The following is a 23,052-nucleotide window of genomic DNA, read 5'->3' on the forward strand; positions in this document are numbered from 1 at the left end:
CGTCCTGAAGAAACCCTTTGAAAATCATTAATGGGATCAGTTCCCGTCACCTTTTTTCGATGGAGCATTGCAGATGCTGACAGCGCTCTGAGTGTAAACAAAGTGCTCGTTCCCCCCCACCCCCACCTCCCCCCCCCTCCCCCCCCCCCCCCCCCCCCCCAAACCCCGCCATGGGATGCAGTGCCTGAGAGTGTGGCAGAGGCAGGTTCAATTGCAGCATTCGGTGGGGAACGAGCCTGAGGAGGAAGAATGTGCAGGCTTACAGGAAGGAGGCTGGGGAATGGCACCAGGTGAGCTGCTCAATCCGACAGCCAGGACTGGCACGACGGGCAGAATGGCCTGCTTCTGCTTCGTGACAACTCTCTGATTCTCTAAACCTTTACCAATGATTTTAAAAACTCTCATCTCTGGTTGTTGACCCACTTGCCAGGCACGTTTGATATCTCTCCGAGATATCTGCTATCCCGTAGCCTGGTGTTTCACTTTTATCGCGGTGACTGTAATTTAAAAGCAGGCACATTTATTTTTGACACTGAGTTAAAGCAGTTTCTGGTGATTCATCCCTGCACATTTTCCACAATCTCTGCCTTCAGCTGCTCTATCTTAATGCCATTTAGGAGATTTCACACATTCACAAAAGCAGCAGCGATACATTCACTTTTAACTATTTGCTGTTAAATAAACAGCTCCCTCACTGTGTGTCCGTGACAAATGCTGCTAATGATCCCATTCTCACCAGCCACCCCCCTCACCCCCAAACAAACCTCACTCACCCTCCCCCTCCTCCTCCTCACTCGCCCTCCCCCTCAACCATCTCCCCTCAACCTCACTCCCCCCGTCCCTCCCTCTCACTCACCCACACCCTCACTCCCACTCCCCCTCATCCCCCACAACTCCCTCACTGCCCTCCCCCTTCACCATCAATCCCCATCCCTCTCACTCCTTCCCCCTCCCCCCCTCAGTCCTCTCCCCCTCAGCCCCCACAACCCCTCCTCTCCCCCTCACTCTGCCTCCCCTCCTCATTCCCCTCCTCCTCACTCCCCTTCCCCTCACTCCCTCCCCCTCAACCCCCTCCTCCTCACCCCCTTCACTCCCCCCTCAACCCCCTCCTCCTCCTCAACCTCACCCCCATCCCCTCCCCCTCACTCACCCCCTCACTCCCACTCCCTCTCATCCCCCATAACTCCCACACTCCCTCCCCCCTTCACCCTCAATCCCATCCCTCTCACTCCTTCCCCCACCCCCCTCAGTCCCGCCCCCTCAGCCCCCCCCACAACTCCCTACTCTCCCCCTCAGTCTGCCTCCCCCTCGTCCTCCTCACTCCCCTTCCCCTCACCCCCTCCTCCTCAACCCCCTCCTCCTCACTGCCCCTCCCCCACCCCCCTCCTCACTCCCCCTCACTCCCTTCACTTGCCCCGCTCTCCCCCTCCACCTCACTGCCCCACCCCCCCGCTCCCTCCCTCACCCTCCCCTTCCTTCCCCTCTGCCTGCCCTCCTCCCCCCTCACTCTGCTCCCCTCTCTCTGCCCCGCACCCACCCCACTTCCCTTCCTTCCTCTTACCCCCTCACTCACTACCCTCCTCCCAACGCCCCCACACCACACGCCGTACCCCCCCCCTTTCCCATCACCATTTCCCTCACCCTAGCCCCACCTCCCCAGCAGAAGGGCTGAAAGGTAAATCACAATAACCCCCACTGCCCCCGTCAATAAGCGCGGGGTTCAGTCTGAACCCCCTCTGTGACAGCGGCTTCTCTCATTGCCAAACTGTCAGTGATGTGTCCCTGTAACCATCAACCAGACAGCTGCAGAGGGAAAGGGGGGGGGAACGGGGGATAGGAGGAGGGGGAGGGGGGTATGAGGGGAGGGGGGGAGGGGGAGTGGAGAGAGGGAGAGGGGGAAGGGGAAGGGAAGGAAGGGAGGGGGAGGGAGAGAAGGGGAGGGAGAAGAGAGGGGGAATGGAGAGGGGTAGAGGGAGAGAGGAGGGGAAGGGGAGAGGGAGAGGGAAGGGGGGAGGAAGGGGTGAGGGGGCAGGAAGGGGTGAGGGGGGAGGAAGGGGGTGAGGGGAATTGGGGGGGGGGTAGTCTCCCATTCACACGAGGCGGCTGTCAAAAGTTTACACGCTCTTGTCCCTGATGGAGAATCATCCGGCATCTCACACAGAAACACTCACTGCCTGTCACTGCAAATATCAGTGCAATCAGCGAAATGAGTTCACCATCGGAGGGTCCAGATAGGGGGGTGGGGGCCATGGAATTTAAAATAGACAAGAGTTGGATGAGTTAATGCTTGAGACAAAGGTGGGTGAAGGAGGGGGTTTGCGATGGGGGGGGAGGAAGGGGGTTTGCGATGGGGAGAGGGAGGGGGTTGTGAATGGGGGAGGGAGGGGGTTGTGAATGGGGGAGGGAGGGGGCTGTGAATGGGGATTGCTATGGTACGAGGAGGGGGTTACTATGGAGGGAGGGGGATTGCTATGGGGGGGTGAGGAGTTCATTGGGGGGGTGAGGGGCATTGCTATGGGGGTGAGGGGTTTTGCCATGGAGTGAGGGAGTTATTATGGGGTGAGGGGGGTATTGCTTTGGGGGTGAGGGGGATTACTATGGGGTGAAGAGGGGGTTAGGGTGAGGGGTGAGGGAATTATTATGGGGTGAGGGGGGTATTGCTTTGGGGGTGTGGGATATTGCTATGGGGGTGAAGAGGGGGTTAGGGTGAGGGGGGTATTATGGGGTGAGGGGGGTATTATGGGGTGGGGGGTATTGCTCTGGGGGTGGGGGGGTATTGCTCTGGGGGTGAAGAGGGGTTAGGGTGAGGGAGTTATTATGGGGTGAGGGGGGTATTGCTTTGGGGGTGGGGGATATTGCTATGGGGGTGGAGAGGGGTTTAGGGTGAGGGGGGTATTATGGGGTGGGGGGGGTATTGCTTTGGGGGTGGGGGGGTATTGCTCTGGGGGTGAAGAGGGGGTTAGGGTGAGGGAGTTATTATGGGGTGAGGGGGGTATTGCTCTGGGGGTGTGGGATATTGCTATGGGGGTGGAGAGGGGTTTAGGGTGAGGGGGGTATTGCTCTGGGGTAAGGGGTACAGCAGGGTGAGGAATGAATGGCTGAGTCCCTGGGCTTTTACCTCTCTCTGATGGTGGGGTACAGACCCTGCCAGTTACTGGAGTGGATGGTGTTGTTGTTGTTGAGGTTTTGTTGGTAGCTGGTGCTGGGCAGGGCTGGGGGAGGCTTCTTGCCGCTGCCGCCGTTGCTGCCGCTGTACATCTCGGCGGCCATCCTCCTCCTCTTCAAGGTGAGAATCTCACAGCAGACCGGCAGCCGGCTGCCTTTGGACGCCTTCTTGGATTTCTTCACCGCCGCTGGAAGCATGAGGAAGAAAGTCAGACACTTCATATTCCTGCCCTTGGCATCAACCATGGGTGCATCAGCGGTGGCAGCCTAAAGGTGCTGGGGGTCTTGGGGGGGAGAGGGAGGGAGGGAGAGAGAGAGAAGTGGGGGCAGCACTCACAGGGTTAACCCTGCTACTGGGGAGGAGGAAGGGGGTGACAATTCTCCCCTGAAGATTGAGAACCTCCTCCCCCTCCATCCAGCCAGCCCTCCCTCCCTTCCCAGCACACTCCCCCAGGTTCAGGTGTAACTCCAAGGCAACAGTCGCTCTTTCTGCTGTAATTGCAACATTTCCCCCCACTTCCAACCCCCAGTCCAGAGAGTTGGGAATCACTGATTCCTGTCGCAGATCCGGTTAGCTGTGTTGCAGGGCACTTGGCTTGAGTTTTCTCCTGCTGCTGCTGTGTGCCTGTGGACAAGCTCCTTCTTCCCCTGGAGTGGCAGGCAGCCTAGACGCTGCAAGTTGCTCTCTCTCTCTCTCTCTCCCCCCGCCTCTCTCTTATTCAAAATAATAAATAAACAGGCACTGATCTTATCCTCTCGAACACCCAATCAACCACTGGGAGCCCAGGCTGCGACTGGGCAGAGGGAGAAGAGAAAACTATACTGACACCTACTGTAAATGCTCAGAGTCAGTGCAAAGCTCCAGCGCTTAAAGGTACCTCCCTCCCAGCGAGCTGTGAATCACCAACACTGCCCTGTCTCCACAAACCCTTCAATCTGACCCCCCCCCCCTCCTCCTGGCAAGGCAGCTCCCCCCCCCCCAACTTCCCCGGGGAATCTTTTACACGAGAGGGGGGTACAAATGAGTGACAAACAAACAAAGCAGCCTCAATAATTACATTGATTTATTTATTAGTGTCACAAGTAGACTTACGTTAACACTGCAATGAAGTTACTGTGAAAATCCCCTATCAAGAGCCCCTTGCCTCTCGGCCGTGCTCTCTTTCTTCCTCCAGAACAAAGATACAAAAGTCTGAGGTCGACTTAAGAATTGCTTCTTCTCTTAGATTTTTGAATGGACCTACCTAGCATTAAGTTGATTTTTCTCTACAACCTAGCTGTGACTGTGACACTATATTCTGCACCCACTCCTTTCCTTCTCCCCTATGTACTCAATGAATGGTATGCTTTGTCTGTATAGCGCACAAGACACAATATGTTTCACTGTATCCCAATACATGTGACAATAATAAATCAAATCAATCCATCACGCAAACTAGCCTCCCATCCGCTGATTCTGTCTACACTTCCCGCTGCCTCGGAAAAGCAGCCAGCATAATTAAGGGCCCCACACACCCCGGACATTCTCTCTTCCATCGGGATAAAGACACAAAAGTCTGAGGTCACGTACGAATGGACTCAGCTTCTTCCCTGCTGCCGTCAGACTTTTGAATGGGCCTAAGTTGATCTTTCTCTACACCCTAGCTATGACTGTAACACTACATTCGGCACTCTCTCCTTTCCTTCTCTATGAATGGTATGCTTTGTCTGTCTACTGCGCAAGAAACAATACTTTTCACTGTATGTTAATGCATGTGACAATAATAAATCGAATCAAAAATAAAAGTTCACCCGATATTCCTTAATCCTTAGTGGTCATGGAGATTAAAAGGTCGATAGGTGATTTTCCCTCCTCTCCTCCCCGCTCCCCTCTACCCCCCCAGCCCCTTGTCCTTCAATCCCTGACACAGAACCTTGGAGGATTGGGACTGCGACAGGATTGATGGGGAATGTTCAGTTAAAGAAATGCGCTCATTAATAATCAGAGCCTTTTACTACCTGCTGAGTTGTGTGTGTGTATTGGGAGATGGGGAATGGGATGGAGAAACTGGGAGAAGAGGATGAAGAGAACGGGAGAATGGGATGGAGAAACTGGAGGGATGGGACGGAGAAACAGGAAGAACAGACGGAGAAACTGGGAGAACAGGATGGAGAGAACAGGAGAATGGGATGGAGAAACTGGGAGAATGGGATGGAGAAACAGGAAGAACAGACGGAGAAACTGGGAGAACAGGATGGAGAGAACGGGAGAATGGGATGGAGAAACGGGAAGAACGGAATGGAGAAACTGGGAGAACAGGATGGAGAAACTGGAAGGATGGGATGGAGAAACTGGAAGAATGGGATGGAGAAACTGGGAGAACAGGATGGAGAAACTGGAAGGATGGGATGGAGAAACTGGGAGAACAGGATGGAGAAACTGGAAGGATGGGATGGAGAAACTGGAAGAATGGGATGGAGAAACTGGAAGAATGGGATGGAGAAACTGGAAGAATGGGATGGAGAAACTGGAAGAATGGGATGGAGAAACTGGGAGATTGGGATGGAGAAACTGGGAGATTGGGATGAGGTCCTTCCAGGGAGCAGTATAAGGAAGTGTATTCAAGGTAGCAGTGGGGTTAGAAGGAATATTACTACAGACTCTCTCCAGAAATATGTGCAGTAGAGTTGAGGAAGGGAGGAGGCAGTGTCGGTGATGGATCAGGCGAAGGGCAGAGAAGGGCTGAAATTGGAAACAAGTCTGATGAATTCTGACAGTTGTCGCCGAGGGCAGGAAGTGGAACAGTCATCGACGGACCTGACAAAGATTTGGGGGAGGGGAATCCGAAGAGTGGTTAGCGCTGCTGCCTCACAGCGCCAGAGACCCAGGTTCGATTCCCAGCTTGAGTCACTGTCTGCGTGGAGTCTGCACATTCTCCCCGTGTCTGCGTGGGTTTCCTCCAGGTGCTCCGGTTTCCTTCCACAGTGCGAAAGACGTACTGGTTTGGGTGCACTGGCTGCGCCAAATTCTCCCTCAGTGTACGCGAACAGGTGCCGGAGCGTGGCGACTAGGGGATTTTCACAATAACTTCATTGCAGTGTTAACGTAAGCTTATTTGTGACACTAATAAATAATAATAAACTTTAATATAACCCATAAAAACACAGCCATGCCTATCACCCAAGCAGGTAGCTATAGCAACACCCTTCATTTCCTTTATTGCTTTTTTTGGAAGTGTTGTAATAAACAGAATTCCTGGTTTGCTTGCTTGCGAATTGAGTAATTTACTCGGGGGATGAACCGACGCTCTGTCAATACTTTAATTTTCTTTGTTCTTTTAGTCAAAAGCCTTTTCCCAGGGTGGAAGAGTCAATTACTCGGGGGCGTAGGTTTAAGGTGCGAGGGGCAAGGTTTAAAGGAGATGTACGGGGCAAGTGTTTTTTTTTACACAGAGGGTGGTGGGTGCCTGGAACTCGCTGCCGGGAGAGCAGATACGACAGTGAGTTTTAAGGGACAAATACATGAATAGGTGTGGGAATAGAGGGATACGATCCCCAGAAGGGTAGGGGGGGGGTTTTAGTTCAGTTGGGCAGCATGGTGGGTGCAGGCTTGGAGGGCCGAAGGGCCTGTTCCTGTGCTGTAATTTTCTTTGTGCTTAACTCCCGCTGACAGTGGACAACACACAAGATACACAAGTGCAGCTCGCCAAGTGTGTTGAGGTCTGGGAGCCAGGGGAGCATGTAACTGGCGCTTTGTACAGCTTTCAAATATTAAAGGGAGAATTCCTGCCCATTACGAGAGCAGAATATCAGTGGCAGTGCTCAAGTTATTGCATCTATGATTCATGAGCTTCAGAAGTGATTCTTGCCTTCTGGAGCAAAACAGATGTGCCCAGCTGTTCACCACCCCTATAACTCTCCCTGGTAGGAGCGTCTTCCAGGAGGCAATCCATTGTCTTTTACAACGGAAGCAAGAAGAAACTATAAAGTCTGCTTAATCATGGTCCCGGCATTAAAAGTCCCAGAATAGATTTCCTATAACCAGCATTATTAAAACCAAACAAGCAATCACAGCAGAAAATGTCGCTATCCATTATAATCCTGCTTTTATCCTCTATTTACTGCAGTGGGGAAGGAACTCAGTGATTTACGTTTACTGTATATTTCGGCCTGCAGTTCTAACCCGCTGCTCCAGAAGCTTCGAGTGTCACACAAAGTGACTGCCTAATTTCCCCCAACTTGCCTTTCTTTTCCCCGACTCGCTTCCGCCTTCGCTCACGGTTTCCACACGCAAGTCTATTTTTTATTTCCCCCCCCCACCGAAATATATTTTGTTTCACACAGCAGCGTTTGCCGCAGCTGAGAGAATAAGACTGGCGCACAACAGATGTCAGTGGCCTGAAAAGGAACCAAAATACATGGGGATATTATTAGTTAATCAGATTCACACTTGCCACAACACTGTATTGTGTCTACTGCTGCCTGAAGTAATGACTTTACCCACAGCACAATAGCAACCTGTGACAGCAATTAGTGCAGGAGGAGGGATTTGACGCCTGTTCCTAGCAGAATAGTTACTGCAATTGGAATATCATGCTAAAGGGGTTCGAATTACAAACACTGATACAAGGGAGCTGATACAAGTATACAAGATATAATCTTCATAGTCCCAAATGACCTGAGGGGTGGCACAGTGGTTAGCATTGTTGCCTCATAGCGCCAGGAGCCCAGGTTCGATTCCCAGTTTGGGTCACTGTCTGTGCAGAGTTTGCACATTCTCCCCGTATCTGCGTGGGTTTCCTCCAGGCGCTCCGGTTTCCTCCCACAGTCCAAAGATGTGTTGGTTAGGTGTATTCTCCCTCAGTGTAACCCGAACAGGTGCCGGAGTGTGGCGACTAGGGGATTTTCACACTAACTTCATTGCAGTGTTAATGTAAGCCTACTTGTGACTAATAAATAAACTTTTTTTAAAACAAAAAGACCATACGTTGCTGTTCCCTCTGAGGAGAGCTGACAGGCAGTGATTTAAGGCGAGGGACAAGGTGACTAACAATAAATTTTTTAAAAAGGTTGAGAAGTTTTTAATTTAAAGTTTATTTATCAGTGTCACAAGTAGGCCTACATTAATATTGCAATGAAGTTACTGTGAAAATCCCCCAGTCGCCACACTCTGGCGCCCGTTCGGATGCACTGAGGGAGAATTTAGCACAGCCAATGCACCCTAACCAGCATGTTTTTTGGAATGTGGGAGGAAACTGGAGCACCCGGAGGAAACCCAGGCAGACATGGGGAGAATGTGCAAACTCCACACGGTTACCCAAGCTGGGAATCAAATCCAGGTCCCTGGCACTGTGAGTCAGTAGTGCTAACCACTGTGCCACCGTGAGGGTTGCCACACCTCAGGCGAGGGGCAAGGTTGAGTTTTTAAGTTTTAGTTTGTTTCTTGGTGTCACAAGTCGGCCTACATTAACATTGCAATGAAGTTACTGGGAAAATTCCCCACTCCGCCGCCTATTCAGGTACACTGAGAGAGAATTTAGAATTTGCACCTAACCAATATTGTGAGCAGTGTGGAGCCCCATGCCTAAGGGAGGATATGCCGGCCTTGGAGGAGGTCCAGAGGAGGTTCATAAGAATGATCCCAGGAATTCCACATGAAGTTCCAACCCATCCTTGGTCCAAAATCATATCTGCCCTCCTTCACGTCCATGGCACTAACCCTACTGTCACCGCTGACTACTCTACCAAGTACCCCATTGTCACACATGCTCTGAGTGTTATTTTCAGTTTATTAGGTAGGCCCATTAGAGATAACAATCTATTGGTAAATCATTTCAGGATATGTGTGAGAAGTGGAGTATCAATCATACTACTTCTTCTCCTCATTACTCTAGATCTAATGGCCTTGTTGAAAGAATAACTCACAGGGTGAAATCCCTAATTCTCAAGCTTTGGCAACCCAAACAAGATCTACACATTGCAATGTTACATCAGATACCTTTAAGTGCAACTATTCCAACACCAGTAGTGTCATTTTAGAAGAAGTGTGCACCAATTTAACTACTCTTATTCATTCTTCACTCTCAGAATCTAGAAAACAACTTTTAAAACTGCAAGAGAAGATGATCAAACTGCATGATGAAAATGCAAGTACAGAATTGCAAAGTTTAGAATGGAGACAAGTTCACACCCAGGATCCCACAGAAGGTATGTTGTTTTATTTATTAGTGTCACAAGTAGGCTTATATTTACACTGCAATGAAGTTACTGTAAAAATCCCCTAGTCACCACACTCTGGCGCCTGTTCGGGTACACTGAGGGAGAATTTAACACGGCCAATGCATCTAACCAGCACATCTTTCAGACTGTGGGAGGAAACCGGAGCACCTGGAGGAAACCCACGCAGACACGGGGAGAATGTGCAAACTCCACACAGACAGTGACCCAAGCCGGGAGTTGAACCAGGGTCCCAGGGTCCTAACCACTGTGCCACCATGCTGCCCTTAGTGGCAACCAGTCGAGGTGGCAAGGGTTTGTTCAGAACCAAGGTTCTATGAAATCCTGCCACGCAACAGTGAGGCCTGGTCTAGGGCTAATTATATCCATTACAACTCCTCACCTACTATACACAGTCCTATTGCATCTGGGACATGATCCTGAATGCAGCCAGGAACAACACCCGAGAATTAATTATAAAGCAAAATACTGCAGATGCTGGGAACTTGAAATGAGAACAAACAGTGCTGGGTAAAGTCAGCGGGTCTGGTAGTATCTGTGGAGAAAGAAACAGAGTTAACATTGAGTCCATATGACTTTTCACCAGAACTAACAAGAATGACAATCCCAATGATTATTGCAAGCAATGAAAGAAACCTGCAGGTGAGGTTACCACTGCACATTCCCTTTACACTTTCTGAGAATCAGGTTCCTCGGTTCTACGCACTTGCGTAATGGTAACTAAATACAAGCACGAATCAAAAATTGTTGCACTTTGGAAGGGGGGAATGTATGCTTAAAAAGAAAGGGGGGTGTTGTAACATGGATATCATAATGCCACCACTCGCGGGAGTGATGGCATTATGATATCCATGCCATGTGATCCAGCCTTAGTTTCGCTTTTGCTCTGAGCAGAGCAGGGAGTGAGGGGAACAAAATTACTCCGCAGAGAGCCAGAGTGGCCTCCTCCTGTGCTGTTACCATTCTACAATGCAACTCCAGGACTATACCCCCACTGAGTTACACTGATCTCCCAGGCTACAGAACCCTGTGCTGAAGCATAGCCACTTTACATCAACCCAATCTCAATGTTAGTCACAGAATCCCTACAGTAGAGAAGGAGGCCATTCAGCCCATCCAATCTGAACCAACAACAATCCCACCCAATTCCTATCCCCGTAACCCTACATATTTACCCCGCTAATTATTCTAATCCACGCATCCAGGGACACTTAGGGATAATTTAGCACTGCCAATCCACCTAACCCCACACATCCAGGGAGGAAACCCATGCAGACATGGGGAGACTGTGCAAACTCCACACAGACAGTGACCCAAGGCCGGAATCGAACCCGGGTCCCTGGAGCTGGAATTTGGCCACTAATTTGCGTGTGCAAAGAAGAAATATCATTTAACGATTGAGGGCATTAAATATACCTAATATTTCCTCCCTGACAGCACTGTGGGTGTACTTACAGCACACGGGCTGCAGCATTTCAAGAAGGCACATACCACCAACTTTTTCAAGTGCACTCACCTGATGAAGGAGCAGCGCTCCGAAAGCTTGTGCTACCAAAAAAACCTGTTGGACTTTAACCTGGAGTTGTGAGACTACTTACTGTGCCCACCCCAGTCCAGTGCCGGCATCTCCACATGAGTTCTCAAGGGGCGATTAGACAAGAAATGTAGGCCCCCAAATGCCACAGAAAAAATGGTTTAGAAAGTCGGATTTTAAGACACACTATGATGGGGGCAATTCATTGCTGGCTGGTTTTAATCGAACATCTCCCATTCCCCAGTTTTCACCCTATTCCTCTCTCATCTCAAGAAGTGTTTTCACCAACTTTCAATCACTCAGCGGGGGTAGTAAGTTGCATTTAATGTTCGCTAAGGGTTGTAAGAAGGAATCTCAGGGGCTTCTATACGATCATAAGAGATGGGAATGGGGTGAAGGCCATTCGGCCCATCGAGACTGCTCTGTCATTAAGATCATGGCTGATCTGATTTTGTTTTTTTCTATTCATTCGTGGGACACGGGTGTCGCTGGCTGGTCCAGCATTTATTGCCCATCCCTAGTTGCCCGTACAGAGCAGTTGAGAGTCAACCACATCGCTGTGGCTCTGGAATCACATGTAGGCCAGACCGGGTAAGGACGGCAGATTTCCTTCCCTAAAGGACATTAGTGAACCAGATGGGATTTTTTCCCAACAATCGACAATGGTTTTACGGTCATCAGTAGATTCTTAATTCCAGATTTTTTTTATTGAATTCAAATTCCACCAGCTGCCGTGACAGGATTCGAACCCGGGTCCCCCAGAACATTAGCTGAGCTTTTGGATTAATAGTCTAGCGATAATACACTTCGGCCATCACCTTCCCTGCCTGCCTTTAGCCTGCCCTTTCTTTCCAGTCCCAGTGGTTAGCACTGCAGTCTCACAGCGCCAAGGATCCAGGTTCGATTCCCAGCTTGGGTAACTGTCTGTGCACGTTCTCCCCCACTGTCTGCGTGGGTTTCCTCCGGGCGCTCCGGTTTCCTCCAAAGACGTGCGGGTTAGGTTTATTGGCCATGCTAAGTTGCCCCTTAGTGTCCCAGGACGTGCCGGTTAGAGGGATTAGCGGGGTAAGTTAGTGTGGAGTTGTGGGGATAGGGCCTGGAGTGGGGTCGTTGTCAGTGCAGACTTGATGGGCTGAATGGCCTCCTTCTGTGCTGTAGGGTTTCTACGATTCTATGTAATCCTCAATCCCTCAGCCCAGGCTGCTCGACTCAGCTGGGAATACATCCTATTATATCATATTTTCTCAACACGGCTTTTCACTCTGTTATCTGTAAGACTCAAAAAGAGACGTTTAAAGCACTAAATTATAATTTCTTCAGCCCACATGGTAGCAGTTTGGTGGTGCAATGAATATTGCTGAAAGGATAAGACGTGTTGTCACCTTCTGATCATCAGACCAAACACGAGAGAGACTATTCAAGTGCAGTCAATTAAATAATTACAAATCGCCTAATGCGGCCAACGCAATCTTCCTATCCCACACCCAAGCAGGGTGCGGTAATCTCACACTGTAAACAGAACTGTGTTGTCGGAAAATCTCCAAATATCAAAAGGACCTCAGCTCCCTCCCCAACTCCCTCAGCCTCTATCTGGGCTCCCTGGGGAAATGAGGAGAACAATTTTAATCTCCTTGCAACAGTTTAGTGACAAATCTAATGGAACTGATTGTCGCAATAGGATTAAAAAGCCGCTCCAATTGCCTGCCTTGCGCTTTTGTTTAGGATTAGCCGCGTTCATTCCCTGACAGCTAAGGTAAGAACATAGGGGGATGCTCGGAGAGTGCAGCATTCTGCAGGAACACTAACGCTGTGCAAAAGTGCTGGAGGGAAGGCAGATGTGCTGGAGGGAGACAGATGTGGCAATCTCTCGGGAAGATCTGACACAGGGTGTGTTGACAAACTCGGGAGATTAAAAAAAATAAGGCAGGCCAGGGTGTTTTGCGTTGGGAATCCACGGAAGTCGGGAATAAACAAGCACTATTATGAGTGGCACGGTGGTTAGCACTGCTGCCTCACAGTGCCAGGAACCCGGGTTCGGTTCCGACCTCGGGTCACAGTCCTTGCAGAGTCTGCACATTCTCCCCATAACTGCACGGGTTTCCTCCAGGTGCTCCGGTTTCCTCCCACACTCCAAAGATGTGCGGGTTAGGTGGACTGGCCATGCTAAATTGCCCCTTAGTGTCAGGGGGGTACTAGCTAGGATAAATGCATGAAGTTACGGGAATAGGGTCTGGGTGGGACTGTGGTCGGTGCAGACTCGATGGGCCAAATGGCCTCCTTCTGCACTGTCGGGATTCTGTGAGATGTGTCTGTGAGACACATTTGACCCGATTCTTTTGAGTGAAGGGAAAATCTGATTCACTTCAAATACTTTTCATTTTGTCTGAAGATGGTTTATGAATGACATTGGTGGTTAAGATCTCCTAAGGTTGTGATTGAAATGTTCTTGGGGGAAAACACTTGTCTCACAGGGAATTTAACAATCCATGCCAGTAGGCAACACTCGGTGGAAGACAATTCTTGGAAGATCGATAAGATTTGGGCAAACCAAAGAGCATCCTTTACTGAGTTGAGGACCCTCCAGCAAAGTTGATATTTGTCTCGGAGTGTGGTCCCTGGGAACAGCCCGTAGAGCAAAGACTCTCGCGTTTACAGAGCTGCTCGGGATGAACCTCAACCAAAAACCATCTCCTCTCTCCCCAGACCTTCCTTGCAAAGGTAGATTCCACAAGGTGTGCGAATGTCTCATCGCCACCGATCCCTCCCCCCCCACCCCCAATCCACGGCTTCGAGGGCAGCGTGCGGTGGTGCAGAGACTCCGAGTGTGAATGGAGGATCTAACGGGGAGGGCCTTTCTCACCACCAGCCAAACTGGCAAGCTCCGGTGATGAGGCATTCCGCCAGATAACCCTGGGCCATTTTCACCTTCGCTGCTTGTGGGAGCTTGTTCCGCACAAACTGTCTGCTGCAATTCCCACTTCAGAAAAATACTTGATTGGCTGCAAAGTGTTTGGAGACATCCAGTGGTGGTGGAGAATATCTTTCATTATTTTGTAAAATACAGTCCTGGGGCTAAAAATAAATGTAAAACATTTCTGAATTTCAAAGCCAGATGGCTGACATCCTGACTGGAGTCTCCGGCTTCTCTGTATTATTTCACACTTCCTGGCAAGTTTCTCCATCATCTCCGGGTGTCTGATTTCAAAGAACAAAGAATAAAGAAAACTACAGCTCAGGAACAGGCCCTGCGGCCCTGCAAGCCTGCACTGATCCTCCCTACCCTTCCGGGGACCATATCCCTCTCTTCCCATCCTACTCATGTGTTTGTCAAGACGCTCCTCAAAACTCACTATCGTATCTGCTTCCACTGCCTCCCTCGGCAGCGCATTCCAGTGGGAAGAGTTTCCATTCACCAATGTTGGCGGACCCATTGTCCCCTCGCCTGATGCCTGCTTAATGTCCACCCATTTAGTGTACCCTCAACCAATACCCCCTTGATCAATGCCCCCTCGATCTACCCTCTCTCGACCAATGCTCCCCTGACCAATGCCCCCTCAACTAATGTTCCCTCAACCTATCCCCCCTTGACCAATGTTCCCTCGTCCATTGCCCCCCTTGACCAATGCTCCCTCAACCTACCCCCCCCTTGTTCAATGCTCCCTCATCCAATGCTCCCCCAATCAATGCTCCCTTGTCCAATGTCCCCTGACCAAAGCTCCCTTTGACCAATTACCCTCTTCCACCACTGCCCCCCTAGACCAATTCCCATTGAAAATCATTTGGGAAATTAGAAGAGTGGCAGCACCCAGATCCCACTCCCCCAGGAGGCGGTTGTAGGGGCAAATCACTTCAATCCTTCCTTAGTTGCCCTTGGAGTGGCTCTGGAGTCACATGTAGGCCAGGCCGAGTAAGGATGGCAGATTTCCTTCCCTAATGGGTATTAGTGAACCAGATGAGCTTTTCCGACAATGGTTTCATGGTCATCAGTAGATTCTTAATTCCCAATTTTTTTTAAATTGAATTCAAATTCTGTCATCTGCTGTGACGGGATTCGAACCCTTGTCTCCAGAACATTAGCCGAGTTTCTGGATTAATAGCCTAGTGATAATACCACTAGGCCATCGCCTGCCCTATAATAGGCGAGAAAAGGGAGCAGAAAGATAAGGCTGAGGTGAGATAGAAGGAATGGGGAAGGAAAGTCATGTGGAGTATGATTGCCCAGCACAGAGCCGATGGGCTGAATGGTCTGTTTCTGTTACGTTCTATGGGATGTATAGTCTAGCTGTGGACATAATCTTTCTAAAATGTCATCACCTCCAGGCTTCGCAGGTGGACTAATGTCCCTCGAGTTTAGTTAAGAAGTACATCATGGCCCGGACAGTGGAAAATTTAGAAACCAAAAACATGTTTACTCCACAGCTGGAACATCCCAGAGCACCGAGAACCTGTGTGAACGCACAATGCAACTGCTATCGCTTCTTCATATTTTTGTTATAAAAGCACATTACAATCCTCGCTGAAAAGGCTGGATTCAACTGTGAATGAAAAAGTAATCACAGGAGTTGGCTGTCGCCCAGCTAACCGCAAGCTATCAACTGGGCAAGCAGTCTAAAATAATTGTCTAATTAAAGACAAGGTCTTTTATCTTTGCAGCCCTGCACTAACCTGAGAACACAGGAGAAATAGCTTACGTCTTTCACAGCTTTGTCACAAAGAGGCGATGAGTCCAAAAAAAGGGCTTTCTTTTTACACGATTTCTCTCGTTACGTTCTGCAGACAAGATAGATTCAAATAATTAAGCAGAGGCTAAATGTGCTGCAAATCTGAAATTGCACACAAAATGCTGGAAATGTTCAGCAGCGACTGGACGGCTCAGTGGCACGGTGGTTAGTACTGCTGCGTCACAGCACCAGGGACCCCGTTCAGTTTCCAGCTTGGGTAACTGTCTGTGCGGAGTCTGCACATTCTCCCCGTGTCTGCGTGGGTTTTCCCCAGGTGCTCTGGTTTTCCTTGCACAGTCCAAAAGACGTGCTGGTTAGGGTGCCTTGGCCGTGCTAAATTCTCCCTCAGTGTAACCCGAACAGGCAGCGGAGTGTGGCGACAAGGGGATTTGCACGGTAACTTCATTGCAGCGTTAACGTAAGCCTGCTCGTGATAATAATGAATGAAGTTAAAACTTAAACGGAGGAGGCAGAAACCGGGAGTTAGTGGGCTGTATTTGTCAGTGGACTGGGGGCTCCTGGAGGCCACCCACGTCCGTCAGCGCTCCTGCCGGCACACCCTCCAGGAGGCAGTCTCTTAATTGACCACCCAGTTTAGTGGCTTCCCCATTGGAGGGTGTACAGCGGGGTCAGGCTTGGAGTGACACACACTGTCTTGAAGTTTAGCCCCCAACCAACACCAATCCGATCAGTGCGCAGAAGTGATAAATCAAAGAGGTAAAATGCTGGTACCACCATCAGAATGGAAGTGGGGGGGGCAATGATGATGGGGTATTACTCATGGTTGTGGCACCCTGTCATTAAGGGCTGCTGGCCGCAATTAGTTTGCCCACTGTGATCAAATATCATAGAATCCTACAGTTCAGAAGGGGACCATTTGGCCCATCGAGTCTGTACCGACAACAATCTCACCCAAGCCCTATCCCCGAAACCCTCATTTACCCTGCTAATCCCCCTGACACTAGGGGCAATTTAGCAAGGCCAATCCACACATCTTTGGACTGTGGGAGGAAACCGGGGCACCCGGAGGAAGCCCACGCAGACACGGGGAGAACATGCAGCCTCCGCACCGACAGTGACCTGAGGCTGGAATCGAACCACTGTGCCTCCGTACTGCTGCCCAATGATCTTGCAAGCAAACCGGAGAAAGTCTGGGATGAGCAAGAGAGACGGGAGAAGGGGAAGGGACAGAGCAGGAAGGGGCAAAAGGCAACGTCTGAGATGGGGCGGAAAGCAGGAGCGATGGAAAGAGGCAAAAAAAGGGACAAATAAAGAAACAAAAGATGCTCCTGGACGAGGTGTGAGTGGGAGCAGCAAAAACATTCCCAGCACCTACGGTCTCTTAGAAAAAGGGAGCGGTGGTTATAACCTGGAATCAAAGCAGGAAGTATTGGAAATACTCAGGCGAGCGGGCAGCATCTGTGGAGAGAGAAGCAGAGTTAACATTTCTGGTTCGTCAGAGCTGGAGACTGGACTTGCCTCGCAAGTTGTTTGAAATAATAAATTAGCCGTTCCTTCATGAGCATTTTTGCTTAGAGAAAGGATGGGTGGATGAGGAGAGGCGAGACGGGGAGGCGAGGTTGGGGGGGGGGGGGGGGGGAGAGATGCAGGGAGGCGAGGCGGGGGAGGAGGGATGGGGGAGGAGAGATGGGGGAACAAAGTGGAGGGGGCAATTCAGCAGCATCCCCCCCCAACCACCACCTGCCACGTTACCCCCCTGCCCCTTACCCTCTGGGTGGAGACCAGGGCATTGGATGTGTTGGGCACCTTTGCCCATTAACCGTGTTGAAATATACCCCCACCTCACGCACCCGCCCCCCCCCCCACCACCACCACCTCACACCGCCCCCCCCCCACCTTGCTCGGATTCTTTGCCCTGAATGATTTCAAACCAGACCTCCATTCGCAAGGCTCGAAACGGATTCCGGGTGCTACATAAATGCGCACTTGTTGTTATTATAATGGCAGTACTAAGTGCCACCAGTCACATTCACTGCGGTGCCTGCTTTGGAAGAAAGCGGTTTTGTGAACTGAACCCAAATGTTGCTTTGCCTAAGGCGTTATCTATTTTCCGAGTCATTAATAGATTTCGCTGGCGTGCTACAGAGTGGATGGCGGGGAACTACACACAGCCCGGGTGTCCCGGGCCTGATGCACAGATGCATTGGAGAAGCACAAGTCGAACAGGACGTGTTTGTACCTTGGTATTCTGGCCTCAGCCATCTGGTTTTCTTTCCCACCTATTGCAAAAAGCCTGAGGCGAAACAATTTCCTGAAAGAGTAATGCTGTCACAGTGCAGCAAGTAGACTGGCTTTGTAATTAGCACCGCTTTTAGCATGTGTAAACCCAAGTGCAATTCTCGGAAATATCAAACTGCCTTCCCAGATTTTAACAGATATTTTACACACGTTTTAAACACACTGCCTGTGGCTGTGTTGCAGGAGTGCTTGGAATATCGACAGGCTGTTCCCCCCCCTCCAGCTGACAAAGCGGTACCAGAAAATTCCACAAGGGTCCTCATTACACCCAGCTCTACCTCGCCACCACAGGTGGCACAGTGGGTTAGCACTGCTGCCTCACAGCGTCAGGGACCCAGGTTCGATTCCTGGCTTGGGTCACTCTGTGTGTGGAATCTGCACATTCTCCCTGTGTGAGTTTCCTCCGAATGCTCCTACTTCCTCCCGCAGTGCGAAAGACGTACTGGTTAGGGTGCATTGGCCGTGCTAAATTCTCCCTCAGTGTACCCGAACAGGCACTGGAGTGTGGCAGCTAGGGGTTCATCACAGTAACTTCATTGCAGTGTTAATGTAAACCTACTTGTGACGCTAATAAATAAAGTAAATAAATGAGGCTTCTATGTTCCAGAGGAAAAAAGTCCCAGTCTTTTCAGCCTCTCCCTATAACTCAAACCATCAAGTCCCAGTAGCATCCTAGTAAATCTTTTCTGGACTCTTTCTAGTTTAACAATATCCTTTCTATAATAGGGGGACCAGAACTGCACACAGTATTCCAAGTATGGCCTTACCAATGTCTTGTACAACTTCAACAAGATGTCCCAGCTTCTGTATTCAGTTGTTCTGACCAATGAAACCAAGCATGCTGAATGCCTTCTTCACCACTCTGTCCACCTGTGACTCCACTTTCAAGGAGCTATAAACACGTACCGCTAGACTTCTTTGTTCTGTAACTCTCCCCAATACCCTATCATTAACTGAGCAAGTCCTGCCCTGGTTCAATCTATCAAAATACATCACCTTGCATTTATCTAAATTAAACTCCATCTGCCATTCGTCAACCCACTGGCCCAATTGATCAAGATCCCATTGCAATCCGAGATAACTCTCGTCACTGTCCACTCTACCACCAATTTTGATGTCATCTGCAAACTAACCATGCCTCCTATATTCTCATCCAAATCATTAATATAAATGACAAATAACAGTGGGCCCAGCATTGATCCCTGAGGCACACCACTGGTAAATAAACAAAATAGGTTGGACTAACACCTGGTGTTGTCAGACTTTTTACTGTGTTTACGCTAGTCCAACGCCGGCATACCCACATCATGCACACCACTGGTGACATGAACAGACTGGGAATAGAGGGATACAAACAAATGGTCTAGTTGGGCTCATGAGCGGCGCAGGCTTGGAGGGACGAAGGGCCTGTTCCTGTGCTGTACTGTTCTTTCTTCTTTGTATACAAAACCTCAGTGTCATACTTGATGCCAAGGTGAGATTCTAACCTCACATCTGCACCATCCCTTCCAAGACGGTCTCAGCTGCTCCTGTCTCAGTTGAACATTCATTAATATCTTTGCTACCTTGAAATTTCACCAGTCCAATGCCCTCCTGATTGGCTCGCCATCTTGTGTAAGCCTGAGGTTAGCCACAAATCTGCTGCACATCCTTACTCACATCAAGTCCCATTCACCCATGATCTATATCTACCTCGCTTGCAAACCTCTCAACCTGCTTTTCAAATCCCTCCCTATCTCTTCAATTTCCTTCACAGAATCCCTACAGTGCAGAAGTAGGCCATTTGTCTACACCAACTCTCTAACAGAGCATCTTACCCAGGCCCATCCCCTACCCTATCCCCGTAACCCTAATATTTACTCTGCTAATCCCCCCTTAATCTGCACTTCTTGGGACACTAAGGAGCAATTTAGCACTGCCAACCCACCCAACCTGCACATCTTTGGACTGTGGGAGGAAACCAGAGCACCCACAGGAAACCCACGCAGGCACGGGGAGAATGTGCAAACCCTGCACAGACAGTGACCCAAACCGGGAATCGAACCCAGGTCCTTGGAGCTGAGGCGACAAGTGCTAACCACTGTGCCATTGTACTGCCTTCAGCCCTAAAATTTTACACTCCTCTGAGTCTGGCCTCTTGAACATTGCCTATTGTAATCACTCTCCCATTGGTGACAGCACCCTCAGCTGCCTGGGTCCCAAGCTCTGGAATTCACTCCGTGACCACCCCTCCAGCTTCTTCCTTTAAGACTCACCTAGAGTTTACCTCCTTGAACTTAAAAGTCATCATTCCTCATAAGTGGCTGGGAGGCCCATTTTGTTTGGTAAACGTCTCGTGAAGCATCTTGTGACATTTTGGGACCTTAAAGGCATTACACAGTGTTGTTGTGGAAAGCATGGTGTTGGCTGAGAGTAACTTTTGCTCTGGACCTAACGTCATCTGTATTCACTAAGCAGCAGGAGCTGGATGTGAGAAGATGAGAAACATGCTTCATACTCCAATTGCAAGTCATCTATCACCTCAGTTAGAGAGTCAGAGCTAGCCACTTAAGCAGATTACGATAGTAACTCACTAAGGAAATTTAGCATGTCAGCTCAACAACTTTTACAGATGCACCATAGAAAGCATCCTTTCCGGATGTATCACAGTTTGGTATGGGCTCCTGCTCTGCCCAAAACCACAAGAAACTACAAAGAGTCATGAATGTAGCCCAGTCCATCACGCAAACCAGCCTCCCACCCATTGACTCTGTTTACACTTCCCGTTGCCTCGGCAAAGCAGCCAGCATAATTAAGGACCCCACGCACCCCGGACATTCTCTCTTCCACCTTTTTCTGTTGGGAAAAAGATACAAAAGTCTGAGGTCACGTACCAACTGACTGAAGAACACTTTCTTCCCTGCTGCCATCAAACTTTTGAATGGACCTACCTCGCACTAAGTTGATCTTTCTCTACACCCTAGCTATGACTGTAACACTACATTCTGCACTCTCCTTTCCTTCTCAATGAACGGTATGCTTTGTCTGTATAGCGCGCAAGCTTGCCAATCCCCCACTGTCCAATATCACCTTCAATCAGCATGGCCAATCTACCTTACCTCCACATCTTTGGACTGTGAGAGGAAACCGGAGCATCCGGAGGAAACATTCACGGGGAAAAAGTGCAGACTTCACATAGACAGTGACCCAAGCCAGGAATTGAACCCAGGTCCCTGGCGCTGTGTGCAATCACCTAACTCATTGGGCTGCACTCACTCTCCCAGAGGGCTGGAGAATAGAAGTGGTGCCTCACAGCGCCAGGGACCCCAGTTCAATTCCAGCCTCGGGTCACTATCTGTGTGGAGTTTGCACGTTCTCCCTGTGTCTGCGTGGGTCTCCTGCAGGTGCTCTAATTTCCTCCCACAGTCCAGAGGTCGAAATCTTCAAATATGGTCGAGAGCGTCATGTTTTTAGGTGTCCAGATCACCAACAACCTGTCCTGGTCCCCCCATGACAACACTATACTTAAGAAAGTCCACCAAAATACCTACTTTCTCAGAAAACTAAGGAAATTTGGCATGCCAGCTACAACTCTCACCAACTTTTATAGGTGCACCATAGAAATCATTCTTTCTGGTTGGATCACTTGGTATGGCTCCTGCTCTGACCAAAACTGCAAGGAATGTGAATGTAGCCCAATCCATCACACAAACCAGCCTCCCATCCATTGACTCTCTCTATACTTCCTGCTGCCTCAGCAAAGCAGCCGGCATAATCAAGAACCCCATGCACCCTGGACATTCTTTCACCTTCTTGCGTTGGGAAAAAGATACAAAAGTCTGAGGTCACGTACCAACCGACTCAAGAACAGCTTCTTCCCTGCTGTCATCAGACTTTTGAATGGACCTACCTTGCATTAAGTTGATCTTTCTCCACACCCCAGCTATGACTGTAACACTACATTCTGCACTCTCTCCTTTCCTACTCTATGAATGGTATGCTTTGTCTGCAGAGCATGCAAAAAAAAACTTTGCACTGTGTACTAATACATGTAATAATAATAAATCAAATCAAAGATGTGTAGGTCAGGTGGATTGGCCATGATAAATTGCCCCATAGTGTCCAAAGATGTTTGGGTTATATGGATTCGCTATGCTAAATTCTTCCTTAGAGTTCGAAGATATGTAGGTTAGGTGGATTGGCCATGCAAAATTGCCCCTTAGTGTCCAAAGATGTGTGGGTTAGGTGGATTGGCCATGTTAAATTGCCCCATAGCGTACAAAGATGTGCAGGTTAGGTGGATTGGCCATGCTAAATTGTCCCTTAGTGTCCAAAGATGTGTAGGTTAGGTGGATTGGCCATGCTAAATTGTCCCTTAGTGTCCAAAGATGTGTAGGTTAGGTGGATTGGCCATGCTAAATTGCCCCATAGTGTCCAAAGATGTTTGGGTTATATGGATTGGCCATGCCAAATTCTTTCTTAGAATTCAAAGATATGTAGGTTAGATGGATTGGCCGTGCTAAATTGCCCCATAGTATCCAAAGATGTGTGGGTTAAAGGAATTAGCCGGGTAAATGTCTGGGGTTACAGGGATTGGGACTGGGTATGATGCACAGACAGTCGGTGCAGACCTGATGGGCCGAATGGCCCCATTCTGCGCTGTAGGAATTCCATTCTATTCTGTGATCCTAATTTAAAAATCATGCGGCCTTCAAGATGGGACTGCATTCCCAAAAAAAAAGAACCTTTGCAGAACATCTGTGCACGTTTATACGGAATCACATCCCCACAATGCAGTTGTGGGAGGGCGTCTTGCCAAGGCTCTGACAGATTTGGCAAAGAAATAATCCCTGGCTGATTGCAGGGAAATCCTGGGCTCTGTGTATGTCGCCACGCTGCTAACGTCTGCACCGTTAGTAACATTGCACGATGCAGCACGGCATTCCTTTATCCTCTGAATAAAATAATGAGAACCTGCAAGAGGATTAATTATGGGGCAAGAACACAATTGTAGGGTTAGCAAGGCATCCTGAACAAGAAGACTGCATCTGAACTCGGTAGATTGAGTCATTGAACGCCCATGATTGGATTACTTTAAAGCTCACTCGCTCGTATATTGGATTTCATCAGACTACAGCTTTATGCAGCATTAGTTGGTTTAATCACTCTCCTGATGCA

At 49.5% G+C, this 23,052-nt stretch overlaps 1 protein-coding gene across 3 annotated transcripts in view; it reads right to left on the minus strand.

The window, feature by feature from the left end:
• LOC145350752 (BTB/POZ domain-containing protein 3) overlaps nt 1-23,052 on the minus strand; it is a 52,757-nt gene that overhangs the window by 14,674 nt on the left and 15,031 nt on the right. Inside the window, exons 1-3 of one of the 3 annotated variants that reach the window (XM_080200012.1) lie at nt 15,607-15,676; nt 9,764-9,916; nt 3,119-3,353 (exon numbers count right to left, since the gene is read on the minus strand). In XM_080200012.1, the coding sequence (XP_080056138.1) occupies nt 3,119-3,270 (152 nt within the window). In that variant the 5' untranslated portion in view covers nt 3,271-3,353; nt 9,764-9,916; nt 15,607-15,676. Of the gene's footprint in view, nt 1-3,118; nt 3,583-9,763; nt 9,917-15,606; nt 15,677-23,052 lie in introns of those variants that run through there. The other 2 variants (XM_080200013.1, XM_080200011.1) reach the window with 2 other exon arrangements.

This window comes from Carcharhinus amblyrhynchos, chromosome 12 (assembly GCF_965287045.1).
Source record: "Carcharhinus amblyrhynchos chromosome 12, sCarAmb.v2.hapA, whole genome shotgun sequence".
In the NCBI taxonomy this organism is placed as follows: Eukaryota; Metazoa; Chordata; class Chondrichthyes; order Carcharhiniformes; family Carcharhinidae; genus Carcharhinus; species Carcharhinus amblyrhynchos.